Source organism: Nicotiana tabacum, chromosome 20 (assembly GCF_000715075.1).
Source record: "Nicotiana tabacum cultivar K326 chromosome 20, ASM71507v2, whole genome shotgun sequence".
Taxonomy (NCBI): domain Eukaryota; kingdom Viridiplantae; phylum Streptophyta; class Magnoliopsida; order Solanales; family Solanaceae; genus Nicotiana; species Nicotiana tabacum.
In genome coordinates this window covers 73,131,835-73,150,530 of record NC_134099.1, presented here as the reverse complement: position 1 = coordinate 73,150,530, position 18,696 = coordinate 73,131,835, and the positions used below count along the sequence as shown (strand labels likewise).

The 18,696-nt window shown below is 40.2% G+C and overlaps 1 protein-coding gene across 1 annotated transcript; it reads right to left on the bottom strand.

Moving 5' to 3' along the window:
* Positions 1-5,391: 5,391 nt before the first annotated feature.
* Positions 5,392-17,622, bottom strand: LOC107828638 (tubulin gamma-1 chain-like). The gene is made up of 11 exons (XM_016655989.2): positions 17,295-17,622; positions 9,876-10,076; positions 9,085-9,196; positions 8,555-8,955; positions 7,724-7,777; positions 7,537-7,641; positions 7,138-7,212; positions 6,970-7,014; positions 6,183-6,311; positions 5,627-5,731; positions 5,392-5,549 (listed from the first exon to the last, which is right to left on the bottom strand). Exons 1-11 carry the CDS (start codon positions 17,421-17,423, stop codon positions 5,481-5,483), a joined length of 1,425 nt encoding a protein of 474 aa, XP_016511475.2. The 5' UTR covers positions 17,424-17,622; the 3' UTR covers positions 5,392-5,480.
* Positions 17,623-18,696: the final 1,074 nt, after the last annotated feature.

Here is an 18,696-nt window from a genome sequence, read left to right as displayed (position 1 = left end):
TTTGATCCCGAGTATGGTAGTTTAGGCGTCTACATCGAGGGTATGCCCTTTCGGGAGTCTTACAAATGCGACATATCGCCTAAACTTCGGGATCGAGTTTTATGCCTGTAGTAAGGTCTTACAAAATTTTCATGCCTGTGGAGGTCTTACAGTTTTTTCATGCCTGTTGAGGTCTTACAGTCTTTTCATGCCTATTGAGGTCTTATAGTTTTGTCATGCCTGTTGAGGTCTTACAGTTTTTTCATGCATGTTGAGGTCTTGCAGTTTTTTCATGCATGTTGAGGTCTTACAATTTTTTCATGCCTGTTGAGGTCTTACAGTTTTTTCATGCCGTTGGGGTCTTACAGGACCGAGTTTGCCCGCTCGGGGTCTTATGGCCTCATGTTTTGATGAGTCAACAGAGATGACGCTTTGACGGCAGTCCCCGAGTCGTCAAGAGTTTCTTTGACTCGGGAGCCATTTTTCGTAAACTTTTCATTGCTTCGTCGGGGATTTACGATTTTGGAGATCCCGACCCTGGGGTCGTGCGCCTTTCTTTTGAGATTTTGATGCCAGTCCCCGATTACTTGAGATTTTTTTGGTGTTGGAGATGTTCAACGCTCTCTGCGTTGCCCTTACCTGAGGGCTTATGATTTTGGAGTCCCGACCCGGGGGTCATTTTAAGTGTTGACTTTTTGACACCAGTCCCCGAGTATTCGAGACGTTTCCGAAGGAGGAATTGTTTTTGCGAAGGCGCTGAGTCTTATTTTGGAGCGCAAGATGCCTTGATAGAATATGCCCTTCGATTTATCTGATACAAGTGTACATGTATTCGCCGTCGAGGGCCCGGCTATATGGACACGGTTCTTTTGACCGTTTGACCCGGTACATTAATTTCCTATAGGGACCCCGTTCGGTGTTTTCTTGGTTTTTTTGAGCGGGTAGCTTCTGGGGGGATTCCCCTCAGTGAAAGAAACCTCGAACATTTGTTGAGTTTCCCTTAGGTAGCATGCAGATGTTGCCTCGTTAAAACCTTGCCGGTAAAAACACTTTTTCGGGATAAAAACTAGGTCGAAGGAAAAAAGTGCAACGGATGCTTTAAAAGCTTAAGGTCTTCGAGCTGGGTTAGCGTTCTGACCGCTTCGATTGGGCGCTTGCATGAAGGTTAGTCTAAAATACGGAATTAAAAAGGAGATGGTCATACCTTGATGTGAGATTCGCCGGCGATGTTTCGAGAATCGATATGTTTCAATCACTCGAGATGAGGACGCAGTACGATCCTTTATTTTGTTTAATCGGGCTTGATCAATGGTGTGGCTCGATGGCTTTATTGCTCCTTTGCGGGCAGGGGTGCGAGCAGGGGTGCCACATCTTGCATTGCAAACATTTCCCTTGCCGCATGTTGTTCCCCATACACGGTTTTAATTTCGTCTTTTGTCAGGAATTTCATCATTTGGTGAAGGGTGGATGGTACCGCTCTCATACAGTGTATCCACAGCTGTCTAAATAAGGCGTTATACCTCATGTCTCTGTCGATGACATGGAATTTGGCGTTTTGGGTTGTGCCGGCCACGGTGACTGGGAGAAGGATTTCTTCTTTCGTTGTTTCGCTTGCCATGTTGAATCCGTTGAGGACTCGAGTGGCGGGCACGATTTGATCGAGCAGTCCGAGCTGCTCTATCACCCTCGACCTAATGATGTTGGCCAAGCTACCTAGATCCATGAGTACACGTTTTATTTGAAAAGAATTTACAAGGAAAGAAATTACCAGTGCGTCGTTGTGAGGTTGAGACAAGGTCTCAATGCATTTTTCGCTAAACGTGAGGGCGTCCTCGGGGATATATCCCCGGGTCCACTTTTCTCTGGTAATGGATATTTTGTCCTTCTCATTACGGGTTCCTGTGGGGCATCGACGCCTCCTATGATCATGTGGATGACGTGTTGTGGCTCGTTTGCCTCGTTCTTCTTGGTCGCTTCCCTTTGCCGGAACTGATTTTTGGCTCTATCACTAAGGAATTCCCAGAGATGCCCTTTATTGAGTAGTCTAGCTACCTCATCTCGTAGTTGGTGGCAATCCTCGGTCCTGTGGCCGTGCATGTTGTGGAACTCGCACACTAAGTTGTAATTCCTTTGCGAAGGATCCGACTGTATAGGCTTGGGCCACTTGGCGTCTCTGATTTTACTGATGGCGAACATGATGTCCGACACATCGACGTTGAAGTTGTATTCTGACAAGTGGGGCGCACCCGTCGGCACCACGTTCCTATCTAATCTGGCTCTGTTGATGAGCCCTTGAGGATCCTGTCCGCGATCTACTCTCCGATCATTGTGAGGTAGGTTGCGCCTCGGGGCATTCCTCCTATCTTCGATGTATGACTGATACCTTTCTTTGTTAGGTTTTTGTTCCTTTACTAGGAGCCTATTCGGATATACTGAGTCCGAAGGGGCTCCCAACTGGTCATCCTCGACACTGATCTTCGACTGGTACCGGTTGTGGATGTTTGACCAGGTCACAACTAGGTACTCAATTAGATTCTATTTCAGCTATTTTGAAGCCACCGAGCTTTGTTCGTTCAGACCTTGAGTGAGGGCCTGCACTGCCCAGTCGTTGGAGACTGGAGGTATCTCCATCCGTTCCATCTAAAAGCGAGACACGAATTCCCGCAGCATCTCGTTCTCCCTTTGCTTGATTTTGAAAACGTCAGACTTCCTCGTCGCTACTTTGATGGCACCGGCATGTGCCTTTACAAATGATTCTACCAGCATGGCAAATGAATCTATGGAGTTAGGAGCCAAGTTGTGATATCACATCATGGCCCCCTTTGAGAGTGTTTCCCCGAATTTTTTCCGTAATACGGACTCAATCTCGTCATTCTTTATATCGTTGCCCTTTGTACTTAGGGAGTTACGGCATTCTGAACTTCTTCGGAATAGGTTTCGGGGCTGCCTCTTCGGGGAAAGGCCTGTGCATGAACTTCTTTGAATCCATACCATTGAGGACTGGGGGTGTGCCCGGGATCTGGTCGACCATGGAGTTGTAGGTCTCGACCTTCTTGTCGTTGGCTGCTATCATTTTCTCGCCCGATTCGATCCTTTTGGTGAGATCCTCGAGCATTTTTACGATGGTAGGGTCGACTATCGATCCGTTATTGCTCGATCTCTCAGGTACTTGTTCGGCTGGGGAGCTGTCCCCGGTGCTACCGTACTGGGAGTCTTGGGTAGCTTTGTAGTTGAGCGACATCCAGCTGTTTTGCCCGCAACATTTTGAAAATAACATGAAGGCTAACTTCCCGTTCTTCCCGAGTTGGGGTTCTTTGGGCTTCCTGTTGGTCGTCATGCTATATGCTCCTGTCAGTGTGTGTGGTTTCGTCGACTTGTTGTGCGTCTTGCGAACCCGCGTCCGCTGGAATTGGTCCAGGCGCATTGTCGGTGTTTTGTGGCGGTGCACCAATAATTGGAACAACCACACCGTTTTCTCCGTGGTCTTCAAAGTTGTTGTTCTCAACTCTGTTTACTGAGCCAGACATTTTAACCTGAAATCGAAGATCTTGGACAAGAAAAAGTGTGAAAGATAACTTGCGTTGTGAAATGAAACCAACAAGAAAATAATCACTATTATTTTTAGCCCCACGGTGGGCGCCAAACTATTTACCGTGAAAATGGTAATAACAATTAAATTTGTTGATGAGACTCTAAAAATACGTGATCTATTTTTATGCTAGTTGTTAGAGCAATTGATGCTAGATGTGTGTAGCTTAACGATGAAATACGAACTAAAACAGGGTTATAATCAAACCGAGGAGCTAGCTGTCCGGGCCTCGGGCTAACCGATGAAGGGCCTTGAGGTCGATACCTGGGCTCAAGGTCGAGCTATCGGGGTAACCGGGAAGGGACTAACAATTAGGATATAATTAAAAGAAGGCTCTTTATAGCCGTTATCAAGCAATGAATGAAGAACAAGTATGAAAGCAATAAATGAAAGAGGTGGTCTCGAGCGAGTAAGTTAGAGAGAAAAGAGAGAGAGAGAGAGAGAGTTGTTAGTGATCTTGTGTAGGATAGTTGGAGCAACTTGCTTACAGAGTGCCAATGATTCCCCTTTTATAAGAGGGGGAATCCAAACTTAGTACAAGATATATTAAATGATAAAGGAAGCAAGATGGGACAACTAGCTAGCTTCATGATGTAGGTGTAGACCAGCGTTAGACTGCCCTGGCAGGCTTAACCGGTCCCGGATGCATTTTTCGGAAGCCTCCCATGCTCATCGGGGTCTCGGCCAACATTGTCCCCAGGCCGGGTGTCGACAGTTCTTGAAGGAAGTACCCAACCCGAGGTCTTGAGCCTCCGAGGCAATATCCTGAAGTACTTTATCAACAAGAAATTGGTCCCCTCGATTTCGCCGTACACAGTTCCAATATAATATACCGGTCCAGCATAATATGCTGGAAGTTATACACATGTGCTCCAATCTCCAGTATATTATGCTGGAACTTTCCGCGTATTGGAATTCCAACATAATATGCTGGAAGTTCATACACAGGTGCACCGATTTCCAGTATATTATGCTGGAATTTTCTGTGTTGCAGCAAAATAGTGGCTATTTTTCAATGACTTTGCAAACGCTGGCTATTTTCGAATGACCAGTCCAAAAACTGGCTAGCCCGTGCTATTTTTACCCAGAAAATCCCAACCCAGCCCCACAGCCCACTAACCAACCCGACACCATAACTGGACAGGCTATTTTTTTCTCATCCAGCCCGTCTGGTAAACTCAAATTTCCGATGTATATATACGGTATTTCTGTGTATCACGAGAAGTATTACATGCAACTGTTTCTGTGTATCACGAGAAGTATTACATGCAACTGAAGATGTTTGTTGCTAAGCAATAAGCATAGTAGTATGATGAGAAGTTTTCCCAACACATGTAAGTTGATTCACAAATCTTTTCCCTTCCCTGATAAATAGAAAAAAAATTTATAAAAACTTCTTAACGTTAAAATGTTTAGGCCTATCAGTTTCGCAAATATAAATTTAGTGCTGAAGCTCAGCGTCTTACAATTCTGGCACCTAAATCAACCTAGTCATTTGAGAAAATAATCCATAGTCATGGTAATTTTTTAGTACAAGCCAATAATTATTTATGTATGTAAGATTTCATAAATTATCTAGGTCCAAAACAAGGATTTACCTACTTTTCTTTTTAGACTGGCTCGTACTTCCAACTTGAACATTAAAACCACCTAACAAAGGCACGGCTTGCACAATAGCTTTTGGAACTCAACTCAGGCAAGTGGATAATTTTCAGATTTTACTTATTGCCATCATTGGCCTGAAAAATTTAAGATAAGAGGACTAAAAAGGAAAATAAAATGCTTGACTCTCCGTTCACCATCAACTGGCTAAGAAAAGCGGATTTCTACAAGAAGTTTTGCCATTATATTCAAAATGATAGTGAACAAATATGTTCTTTCTGTTGGCTGGAAAAAAAGGAAGTTGGTTTATTCACACAGCTATATTTGGATCAACTGTTCCGCTGACATTTCCCTCGCCTGTTAGAACGTGATCCGGATCCTGCACATACAGAAGAGTGCCTTTGCGATGCTGCTACACATGAATTATAAAGCAAATGAAACCAGTCTAGTACTTACCTCCATTCCCCACTGGATGTAATCAGGGGACTCACAGGCTTTGTACTCATCAACAAGACTATCAATCACATCTCTAGATTCATCAAATTCTGATAGATCATTATCCTGTCAAATTACCAATTTTGTACAGACTATAATAGTTAGGGGAATTAGAAAAATATCTGTTTATAATCCTACCAACAAAAGTTTTTCAAATGACATTTGTTCCCGCAATAAGAGATAATTCTATCTTACGATGTACTTGGTTAGTTATAGAATATCATCGCTGAATATTCTTCCATTTGGTCTTAATCACTTTACATGTAGCCTCACTTATAAACATAGCAATTATTGTTGTAAACTGATTTCAAACACGTATTTTGATCCAGAATACTCTGGGTTTGAGCTTAGATTTTGTGGAAATGACTAAGCAGAATGAGGTTTGTCCAGTTCAGTTTACCCAGTATTCTCGTCTACTCAAGCAGACAGTTGAGATGTAAAAACATAACTCAAACCATGCACCATCTAATCTCTTTCCTGGGTAGGTTACATCTGAAAGGCAGAGCTGAGGACTTACAGCAAACATTGGATAATTCCTGTAGTTGTCAAGGAAGGCTTGTCTCTTTCTCAATTTATCATACTGGCTCAAACACTTGGAAAATAAGTGGCGGATCCCCGTGTAGCTTGCCAGCATGAGACCACTAACCTGACCAATTGAAGCAGCACATAATAATAAATTATACACCAAATTTTTTGAAGAATATACTATAGATGCAGCATCACATGATTCAGATTTCTCCAATACGGACAAGAAAACAAACATTAAACTGAAAAGTTCCTAATGGATAGACTATTTTGAGAAACAAGATTACAGAAGAATGTGGAACCAAGATAAGCAAACCGATGGTACTCAGCCTGCCTCAGCTGATATTTTGTAATTCTCAAATCAGCTACTCATTCAAATATATTTGCCAATAACAAGACATAGACGTTAATCTCCAAAAGGTAGATGCTTGAGCTTAAGAAGCTTTTGGTCCACGCCCTTCAAACATGAGTAAATTACATTTTCAAAAACTTCTTACAAATGTTCAATTGTTCACCTTTTCAAAAGCTTCTTACAAATGTTCACCTCTTCAAAAACTTCTTATAAATTTTCACCTTTTCGAAGTTCAAGTTAAAAACCTTGCAGAACTTTTTGCTGCAGCAACAATATCTAGTGGATAAGCATCAGTTTCAAGCTTTGGTTTTACATACTGAGCCTATTTAATCTCAGTGAGTTATTTAAGAATTTCCCATGTAGCACAACTAACAAAGAAGCCTTGAAGAGAAAAGAAAAGAACATGTATTTTAAAAGTAAATCTCACCCTATGAGCTGTTTGGACGTATGGAGACTTTCTTGATAAAGCAACCTGCAAAGAATGTAGGGGTAAGAAAAATATAACAGAAATAGCATAAGCTGTGCGCTTATTATGGCAATTCAAGAAACAAAAAACAAAAAAAAACACACACACACACACACACAAAACACATGCCTGAATGCTAGCAGGGCCCCATTCAATAAAATTAACAAGCTTTCTTTCCCGTATTCTCTGCAGGCTTTCGTGGACCTGATTTCAGAAATATCAAATGAGTAAAAAAGCAGCTGATGTAAGATCTTTTTTGCTGAATGAGACCATATTTGCATTTATGTACTCATATAGTCTGTTAGTGTGTACCACAGGCTCAACAAAGTTGGAAGATACCCAAAAGATTATCATTGGGTATGTTAGCAATCAAAATAGCTTTCTGCCAAATTGAAATGCCTCAACCAGTTCTTAGCACTCAAAGCAATTTGTTTAAACTATTGGCAACTTTTATTGCAGCAGCAATGAAGCAGCAAAGGGAAAAAAGGAAATACAGTACAAAAGCTGTTAAGCTATTTTCAAGAATACCTGAGTAGGATCAACTTCTCCTTGAATAATGTTTAATATGGATATGTACTTTGCCTGACTGGCTTCCTTCGTTCGCGTATAAGAAGATACCATGATATTCTTGGACTGCAAAGTGAAACATTTTTGAGTTATTGGGCGTATCTGAACACACTTCCTACTTAACAATCTAAAGGAAAGTTTTACTGACCGAAAGGAGTCTTCTCATCACATCAAGTACAGTTGTTTTCCGAATTACATTAGCCTGTAAAAAGATTATCAGCACTTTGCATTAATTCACATTTCCTGTTTTCTTTTATTATATGAAACAAATGAAGTGGGCACCATTTCCTTTACAGGCTACATTTGCTCCTCCAATAAGTTTTCAATATAGAGCATAAATCCAGGATGATAAAATCATAACTAGAAAATTAAATCGAAAGAGATCATTACTAAAATGAGGTCCCACTGCAATAGGATTCTAGAAAATAACAAGACCTAAAAACTGTGGAAGAACCAAAAAGAGTAGGATGACTTGAACAAGTTTATCCAGTAACCTTACAGTGGCAATGGAATAGAGTATATCCAGGATAAGTAGCACTTCTTAATGAGTTGACAGATATGATTTCACAATATGTTACAAATGCTAACAAGTTATCGGACAGGATTTACATGTAAACAGTACTTCTAAAACAAGTTAACAGATAGGATTTGGGATTTAATCCCTTAGTATCAGACATCAAACCTCACTAAAGTTCCTCCTATTTTTTTTTTCAAGTGATAGTTTTAGTATAATAACTCTAGCATGAAAATATAATTACTCCCGCATTAAATATGTCATAAATAATCAGCTGACGGACAGCATGTCCATTGGCATTGGTTACTTAAGTCCATATTGGAATTGTTCTTCTTTCTCGAGAATAAACCAAGCCCAGTTACTAAAAGAGCTTGTTCAAAGTATAATAATCAGCAACGACCAACAACTTATATTTTCAATGCAACGTCAGCGAAACGTTACCACTTGATGAAATAGAAAGCTTACTTGGCACTCTACAGTGAGCGGTGTATACCCTGTCATCAGAAAATGGCATCTTGGTGTTGGAATTAAAGAGGCAAGGAGACCAACCAAGTCATTGTTCATGTATCCAGGATACCGTAGGGTAGTTGTACTAGCTGACATTACAGTAGAAACTAATGAATTTGTTTGAGCAAAGGTGGGAGTTGGAATATGCAGGCGATCCACAGCAATTCCGTTGAGTGCAGTATTGTCAAGGACAACTACACAATCTGCATTTAATGTCAGTCGCTTGAGTGTCAAAAGGGAATTGTAAGGCTGTACAACCACATCACTTGTCTCATTTTGGTTAGGAAACACACTGTATGTCTGAATAAGTTTTCTGCTGTAGCGATCATTCAGAGCCTCCAACAGATACGAGCCCATACCTGCACTAAATACAGTCATTAGACAAACAAATAATTAGATATTCACACAACTTCTTACAGTTGGTCTCAGCAACCACTCATTTTTCGAACATTATCACATTTTTCACCAACTCAACAAAAAGAATCAACCTGAGCCAGTTCCACCAGCAATAGAATGACATAGAACAAAACCCTCAAGACTATCACTTCCATCTGCTTCCCTATCAATCATGTCCATCAGATCCTCCTCATATTGCTTACCCTGATCAAACGAACGATTGTAACAAAACATTTAGAAACAACTATTCCAGGTCTTTTAGATCCAACTCTAAGAGTAAGGTGTAGTTGTTGTTGATCCAGATCTTTTAGATGTAGGATAAAAGAAAGTTAATGCAAGCTTGATATCCAAAAACAATAACTGCATCGAACAATTTCTTGCATTAATTAGTGTACATCCCATTAAATGCATATATTGACTAATTCATACCCAAATACAGCAATAGGTAAAGTAGACACTTTATTGCAATTTTCAGGTCTAAAAGACTTTAGGAGACATGAAGAACTTCAAGAACATTTGCCGAACAGAGGTTTCTGGACACTAGAAGTACAGAACAAAAGAAGTATGCTGAACTAGCAGAGAATGCGGAGCAGATTCTGAAGGTGGACAGAGAAAGAGGTCGATGACATCTACTGGTGTCTTCAATCAAACTAACACACGATATCCAATTGAAAAATGTGAAGGCAGCGACATAAATGCATGTTCTTTTTTTGCCAAATAACTCCTTTTTCCGCACATGCCATGTCTTAGATTTGGAAAGTAATGTGCTCACTACCAAACTTATTAAGAAAAAAATGAGCTAGCATGAGCGTGCATATTTATTTTGATAACGTAATACATGTGGTGTGTGTGAACAAAACAATAACTATCCAAATGAAGTAACCTGATGATATCCGCTTGCCCAATTATTTCCAGCACCACCTCCGTGATCAGCGATGAATACATTCTCGTGGTTATACAAATTCCTGTATTCACCATTTTGTATACCATTAATGACTCTAGGCTCTAGATCCATCAGTAAAGCTCGAGGTATATAGTGTTGGTCATCAGCTTGATAGAAAAACACATCTTTCCTATCACCTCCCTGAAGCAGTTGAAAGATAGAGAATAAGCACCTTGAACCAATCTCAAACTTGTCTCTGTATGGCAGGAAGCTATCAATTTATTCATACATCACTTTTCCTCCCTTCAAGATTAGGTGCTTATTTTCAGCCGTTAAAATGAAAATCTGGTTATTCATGCAAAATAAGAGACTGTATAAAAATGTGAATAGAAGGATGTAATCATAGACAAGCAAATAACAATATAAAAGAGAATTTAAAACATTAAAAGATCTTTTCTGAGTAGATGAGGGCAGTAAATCCACACACCATACACAATACACATAGAAGTGTTGCACCTTTGAATGTGAGTGTATATACACTATATCGACATCCTTGGCTATGGAGGAGCATTAGTTAGCATATTAGGGAAACAAAAAAGAGATAGTGTATACATAGATATTCACCAATGCGCACAAATAAATGGAGATAGACCCTATTCAAAACTTCTTTTATGCTATTTTAGCATTTAGTTGGTCCAACGCTTTTGATTCTTAGGAAACACCGCTTCTATTATCTACAGACATGCAGCACACAACACAAATTTCTAGTAACCGATCCTCACAAAACTCACTTATGAGCAAAGCAATAGCCGCTCAAAACCCGGATATGGGAGGATCGTGTTAGAGATAGCTATGTAAATGTTAGAGATAGCTATGTAATTGTCCCACATTGGAATAGGAGTAGTATCCCCTTTGTATAGAGTAGCTATAAATAGCACCTCTTGTATTGCATCACACACAATATCAATATATCATATTTTCTCCCGTGTCTTCTCACATGGTATCAGAGCTATCGTGAGAGATTTATCGCTGTGCATAAATTCCAGCGATTCCGGGAAGTAAAATCAGTCACCGGAACCCTTTTTTCCGGCGACTTTCAAAGTTGTTTTGCGTCTGCTTTGTCTCGGTCAGTGTTGTGCACAAAATCCAACACTACCACAAGAGTAGTCACTGTCCGGCGACCAAATCCCAGTGAAAATCTCCGGCGGTACTGTAGCTGTCCAAAGAAAATTTTCCGGCGAAGTTCCAACATTGCGTGGGCCACCTTCCGGCCATTTTTTGGCGACGACTCTTCAGGACAGATTGTTTCCCTTGCAATTCCGAGCCTACCCATCCAGGTTACACCAAATTCCGATCACTTTTTTATTTTTCCGGCGTGAATAGTGATTTCAAAAAGTTGACTTCCGGCCATTTTTTGAAAAAGTTCCTTCAGAACAGTTGGGTCTTCTGGTAATTCCGATCCTACCCCTACTGTTTTTATTTCATTCCGACAACTTTGAAAATTTTCCGGCTGCAACAGTAACTTTCCAACTGCTACAGTAGTTTACTATTTTGGTTCAGTGTTCCTTACTCTATTTTCAGTGGATTACAGTTGATTGTTTCTCTTATTTGGTAATAATTTACAAGATGTCTTTGGGAATTGATGTTTTTGGGTCTAAAAGCATGAGTTCTGGAAACTCTAATGTTATGATTACCTCGGAACCTTTAATGGGAGGTTCAAACTACTTAGCTTGGGCTTCATCTGTCGAGTTGTGGTGTAAAGGTCAAGGTGTGCAAGATCATCTGATTAAACAGTCTAGCGAAGGAGATGAAAAGGCGATAGCGCTTTGGGCAAAAATTGATGCTCAATTATGTAGCATCTTGTGGCGTTCTATTGATTCTAAGTTGATGCCTTTGTTTCGGCCATTCCAGACATGTTATTTGGTTTGGGCAAAGGCTCGTACATTATACACTAATGATATATCTCGCTTCTATGATGTGATATCACGGATGACAAACTTAAAGAAGCAAGAATTAGATATGTCTACTTACTTGGGTCAGGTACAGGCAGTCATGGAGGAATTTGAGACATTGATGTCAGTTTCTGCTAGTGTGTCAAAACAACAAGAGCAGCGACAGAAAATGTTTCTAGTTCTTACACTCGCTGGATTTCCTCATGATCTTGATTCAGTACGAGACCAGATTTTAGCGAGTCCGACTGTCCTTACAGTTGATGAATTATTCTCTCGATTACTTCGCCTTGCTGCAGCACCAAGTCACCCAGTGACTTCATCACAGATACTTGATTCCTCTGTTCTTGCATCCCAGACAGTGGATGTTCGGGCATCTTAAGCTATGGAGAATAGACGAGGAGGCGGTCGTTTTGGGAGATCTAGACCCAAGTGTTCTTATTTTCACAAACTTGGACACACTCGCGAAATGTGTTATTCCTTAAATGGCCGTCCACCCAAAAATGCCTACGTTGCTCAGAGCGAGACTACAGGTAACCAGGGCTTTTCTGTATCTAAAGAAGAATATAATGAGCTCCTTCAGTATCGAGCAAGTAAGCAAACATCTCCACAAGTAGCCTCAGTTGCCCAGACTGACACTCCTATTGCTGGTAATTCTTTTGCTTGTGTTTCCCAGTCTAGTACTCTTGGACCATGGGTCATGGACTCAGGCGCTTCTGATCATATCTCTGGTAATAAATCACTTTTGTCGAATATTGTATATTCACAGGCCAATGGATGTCAAACTAAGGCACAAGGAGTTGGACAAGCCAACTCATTGTCTTCTATCACCCTAGATTCCGTTCTTTATGTTCCTGGTTGTCCTTTTAGTCTTGCATCTGTTAGTCGTTTGACTCGTGCCTTCAATTGTGGTATATATTTTATTGATGATTCTTTTATTATGCAGGACCGCAGTACGGGACGGACAATTGGTACAGGTCGTGAATCAGAAGGTCTTTACTACCTTAACTCGCTCAGTCCTTCCACAACATGTCTAGTTACAGATCCTCCAGATCTAATCCACGGACGTTTAGGACATCCGAGTTTATCCAAACTTCAAAAGATGGTGCCTAGTTTATCCAGTTTGTCTAGATTAGAATGTGAGTCGTGTCAGCTTGGGAAACATACCCGAGCTTCCTTTACGCGTAGTGTTGAGAGTCATGCAGAGTCTGTTTTCTCCTTGGTTCATTCTGATATATGGGGTCCTAGTAGAGTCAGTTCAACCTTGAGATTTCGTTATTTTGTTAGCTTTATTGATGATTACTCAAGATGTACTTGGCTTTTCTTAATGAAAGATCGTTCTGAGTTATTCTCTATATTCCAGAGTTTTTGTGCTGAAATCAAAAACCAATTTGGTGTCTCTATCCGCATTTTTCGCAGTGATAATGCCTTAGAATATGTATCTTCTCAGTTTCAGCAGTTTATGTCTTCTCATGGAATTATTCATCAGACATCTTGTCCTTATACCCCTCAGCAAAATGGGGTTGCAGAAAGAAAGAATAGGCACCTTATTGAGACTGCTCGCACACTTCTAATTGAGTCTCGTGTTCCGCTGCGTTTTTGGGGCGATGCAGTTCTCACAGCTTGTTATTTGATTAATAGGATGCCTTCATCTCCCATCAAGGGTCAGATTCCACATTCAATATTGTTTCCCCAGTCAGCCTTATACCCTCTTCCACCTCGGGTTTTTGTGAGCACATGTTTTGTTCATAACTTAGCCCAGGGGAAAGATAAGTTAGCTCCTCGTGCTCTCAAATGTGTCTTCCTTGGTTATTATCGTGTTCAGAAGGGATATCGTTGTTATTCACCTGATCTTCATAGGTACCTTATGTCAGCTGACGTCACATTTTTCGAGTCTAAACCTTTCTTCACAACTGATGTCACTTCTGCTGACCACCATGACATATTTGAGGTCTTACCTATACCGACTTTTGAGGATTTTAGTAATCCTCCTCCACCTTCAACCACAGAGGTTTCACCCATACCAACTTTTGAGGAGTCCAGTGTTATCCCTCCTAGTTCCCCAGCCACAGGAACACCACTCTTGACTTATCATCGTCGTTCGCGCCCTACATCAGGCCCATCTGGTTCTCGTCCTGCACCTGACACGGCTCCTACTGCGGATCCTGCTCCTAGTACACCGATTGCACTTCGAAAAGGTATACGGACCACACTAAACCCTAATCCTCATTATGTTGGTTTGAGTTATCATCGTCTGTCATCTCCCCATTATGTTTTTATATCTTCATTGTCCTCGGTTTCCATCCCTAAGTCTACAGGTGAAGCAATGTCTCATCCAGGATGGCGACAAGCTATGAGTGACGAGATGTCTGCTTTACATACAAGTGGTACATGGGAGCTTGTTCCTCTTCCTTCAGGTAAATCTACCGTTGGTTGTCGTTGGATTTATGCAGTCAAAGTTGGTCCCGATGGCCAGATTGATCGACTTAAGGCACGTCTTGTTGCCAAAGGATACACTCAAATATTTGGGCTAGATTACAGTGATACCTTCTCTCCAGTGGCTAAAGTGGCATCAGTTCGCCTTTTTCTATCCATGGCTGCAGTTCGTCATTGGCCCCTCTATCAGTTGGACATTAAGAATGCCTTTCTTCATGGTGATCTTGAGGATGAGGTTTATATGGAGCAACCACCTGGTTTTATTGCTCAGGGGGAGTCTCGTGGCCTTGTATGTCGCTTGCGTCGGTCACTTTATGGTCTAAAGCAGTCTCCTCGAGCCTGGTTTGGTAAGTTCAGCACGGTTATCCAGGAGTTTGGCATGACTCGTAGTGAAGCTGATCACTCTGTGTTTTATTGCCACTCTGCTTCAAGTCTATGTATTTATCTGGTAGTCTATGTTGATGATATTGTTATTACGGGCAATGATCAGGATGGTATTACTAATCTGAAGCAGCATCTCTTCCAGCACTTTCAAACTAAGGATCTAGGCAGATTGAAGTACTTTCTAGGTATTGAGGTTGCTCAATCTAGTTCAGGTATTGTTATTTCTCAATATGTGTTAGACATTCTTGAGGAAACAGGGATGACAGGTTATAGACCTGTTGACACGCCGATGGATCCGAATTCTAAACTTCTGCCTGGACAGGGGGAGCCGCTTAGCGATCCTGCAAGATATAGGCGGCTGGTTGGTAAATTAAATTATCTCACAGTGACTAGGCCCCACATTTCTTATCCTGTGAGTGTTGTAAGTCAGTTTATGAATTCTCCCTATGATAGTCATTGGGATGCAGTTGTCCGCATTATCCGGTATATAAAATCGGCTCCAGGTAAAGGATTACTGTTTGAGGATCGAGGTCATGAGCAGATTGTTGGGTACTCGGATGCTGATTGGGCAGGATCACCTTCTGATAGATGTTCTACGTCTGGATATTGTGTTTTAGTAGGAGGAAATTTGGTGTCCTGGAAAAGTAAGAAACAGAATGTAGTTGCTCGGTCTAGTGCAGAAGCAGAATACCGAGCAATGGCTATGGCAACATGTGAACTAGTCTGGACCAAACAATTGCTCAAGGAGTTGAAATTTGGTGAAATCAGTCGGATGGAACTTGTGTGCGATAATCAAGCTGCACTTCATATTGCATCAAATCCGGTGTTTCATGAGAGAACTAAACACATTGAGATTGATTGTCACTTCGTCAGAGAAAAGATACTCTCAGGAGATATTACTACGAAGTTTGTGAGATCGAATGATCAACTTGCAGATATTTTCACCAAGTCCCTCACTAGTCCTCGCATTGATTATATATGTAACAAGCTCGGTACATATGATTTATATGCTCCGGCTTGAGGGGAGTGTTAGAGATAGCTATGTAAATGTTAGAGATAGCTATGTAATTGTCCCACATTGGAATAGGAGTAGTATCCCCTTTGTATAGAGTAGCTATAAATAGCACCTCTTGTATTGCATCACACACAATATCAATATATCATATTTTCTCCCGTGCCTTCTCACATGTCGCAATAGGTTGATGGCTACCGCAAACATAATCAGATTATGATAAACCCGTTGGATACAGAAGATTCATGTTTTTGAACGCCAACTAGCTTGGGATTGAGACACAGTTGATTGATTAATTGACTGAACCAATTCACAAATTAAAGCATGAGGCATCACAAAAACAAGGACCAATCATCAAAACTTTATCTTGTTGAATATGAAAACTTCATATTTCTTAGGAATAGCCAACTCCTTTGTACTCATGCAGTTTGCATACCTGCTAGCTCCCACTAGCAACAGGTGACCCCATGGTTCTCAACCCACTTTATTGAACTAACCACTTATACTAGTTGCCGCTTGCATATTATACGGAATGCAAAGTAGATAGCACGTAAAAGTATTACAGAGCTTCAAAGGTCAACATTCCACAAAACTAGCCCAATTAAGAGCCAAATACTCAATTTTCAAGCAATAGTGTTTACCGTGAAAATGGTAATAACAATTAAATTTGATTTAATGGTTCTAAACGTACGTGATCAATTTTTATGCTAGTTGTTAGGCAATTGATGCTACGTGAAAGACTTAGAAACGAAATAAGAGCTTAAGAGCGAGGTGTTAATCAAACCGAATCACTATCAATCGGGGTCTCGAGCTTGCCTATTTGAGGGCCTCGGGGTCGAGTCTGAAGCTCGGCCGGGAGCTATCGAAGGTGGTCGATGGGGAATAACAGTTATAAACAAATCAAAGACGGCTTTTTATGGCTAATAATAAGCAATACATGATGAACAATAAATAGAACACAATAGATATAAGCAATAAATAAGGTAACGAAACCAAGAGAATGTGTTAGAGAGCAGAGAGAATGTTCTTGTATTTTTAGTATGGAACAACAAATGTTCACAAAATGACAAGGATCCCCTTTATATAAGAGGGGAAATCCCAACATAGTACAAATACATTAATTACAAAGATATGGGCTGGTACAACCATTTAATGTCTTGATTCGCTTTCCCGACTTGACCACTAGACCTGGCCAGCTATACGTACGTGCCTTGGGAACTTCACCCTGATCCGTCGAGACCGTTAATTTCATTGCCTCGAGACCTGTCAATTACTTATACTGTCGAAGTGGAACTGTCGAGAATTCTCGTAGTCGATTACTGGAAACCCTCGAGATGCCGTGAAATCGAGCCGTCGATTTCCACCATATGCAAATAGTATCATACAAACCCACTAAATCTACTTTATCTTATCAAAAGAGGAGTTGAATCCAAAAACCTAAATCATGTCTTTCCTTCCAGACGATAAATTACAAATACACACAAAACTTGGAAAGCAGATTACTCTTAGTCCAGCCAGAGCAAAGTAGTAGTAGTAGTAGTACCAATTTGAAAGCAGTATGTATTAAGTCAAAATGTAGTACCTCATGCAGTAGTAATAGTACTTTGATACAAAAGAAATGAGAAAAGTTAGAAAAACCTGAGAGGCAAAATCTTCGAGAATGCCGTCTTTACTGATACCATGTTCAAGGCATAGCTGTTTCCAGAACTCCATACCGATTTGATTCCCGCATTGTCCCACTTGCAATGTGATTATTTCTCGAGGCATTTTCCTTTGTCCCTTATTATACTCTTACTTGAACAGTAACTGCACCAGATTTTCGATCTGGTAGAGAGGAGAAGAGTAATCGACCTTTGGCTTTTACATATGTGCGAATTTTTTTTTTCTTTTTATGTTTTTTGAATTGAAAAAAAGAAGAGGGAAAAGGTGAGTCTTCGGAAATTATGAGCTCACTCTTTCTAGAGTTGAAGTGGCGGGGCGCGCCTGCCGGCTTAATTTTTGGATTTGATTTACATATGCAAATACTGTAGAAAAACAATACTCCTATGTAATATCAGTTTAGTTTAAGGTGTTATTGTTAAAAAAGTTTACTTTATTTTTTAAGAGACTATATAAATTTATTATAAATCATTACTTATTGTTGTAAATAATTTAATTTGATGATGTAAAAACAACTACTCCATACACTATGTAGTACACATAAAATTATTTTATTGAGGATACCATTTTTTTGAGAATTAATTTTCCTCCGTACCAAACATAATAATTTTGAACGTCTCTCTTCTTTGCATTGTTCTGTTAGATAGCTTCTTTTTTATTCAGCATTAGTTATTCTTTGTTTGGTTGTTTTTGTAAATATTTACATGTAGTTAGTGTTTCCATAAATTAATATATTTTACCATATACTAGTAATAAATGTTCTACCATTGATTTGATGTAAATGCGGGTAAATTGTTTATCCTTTTTACAATACCTGTATTAATTAAAACCAACATTACTTATTTTTATTTGGTATGTCCTATTTTGAGGTCCCATACATTTAAAGAAGAGTTAACACTCTCAAATTCTCTTAAACTATCATATTTTTGTCAGTTTTTTATTTAAATTATTTGGTGCCCTCAAAACCTCCCGGAACTATATTGCTCTTTATATTAAAATCACCCTCATCGCATTCTTAGAGGTGCATCTAGTACACGCTCCTAATTATCTAAAAAATGTGACATGTAGTCCTTATCCGCCTAAAATCCGGATAAGGACATGTAGTACATTACTCATCGCATTCTAGTACACATGGCTATTTAACTCAGCCTAAAATCCGCCTAAACTATCACTATTTTGTCAGTTACCTACTTAAATTATCTAATCTCCCTCCTCTCCCTGCCCCTAACTATATCCCCCTGTATATTAAAACTCATGTTGGACTTTTAAAGGTGCGTTTGTCTAACTATAATCACTTATGGTTTGTATAATTTTTTTATATAGTTTATTCATAATGTATTACTCTCGAATGAATGATTAACTCTAGCTAGGAGTTTTAGCC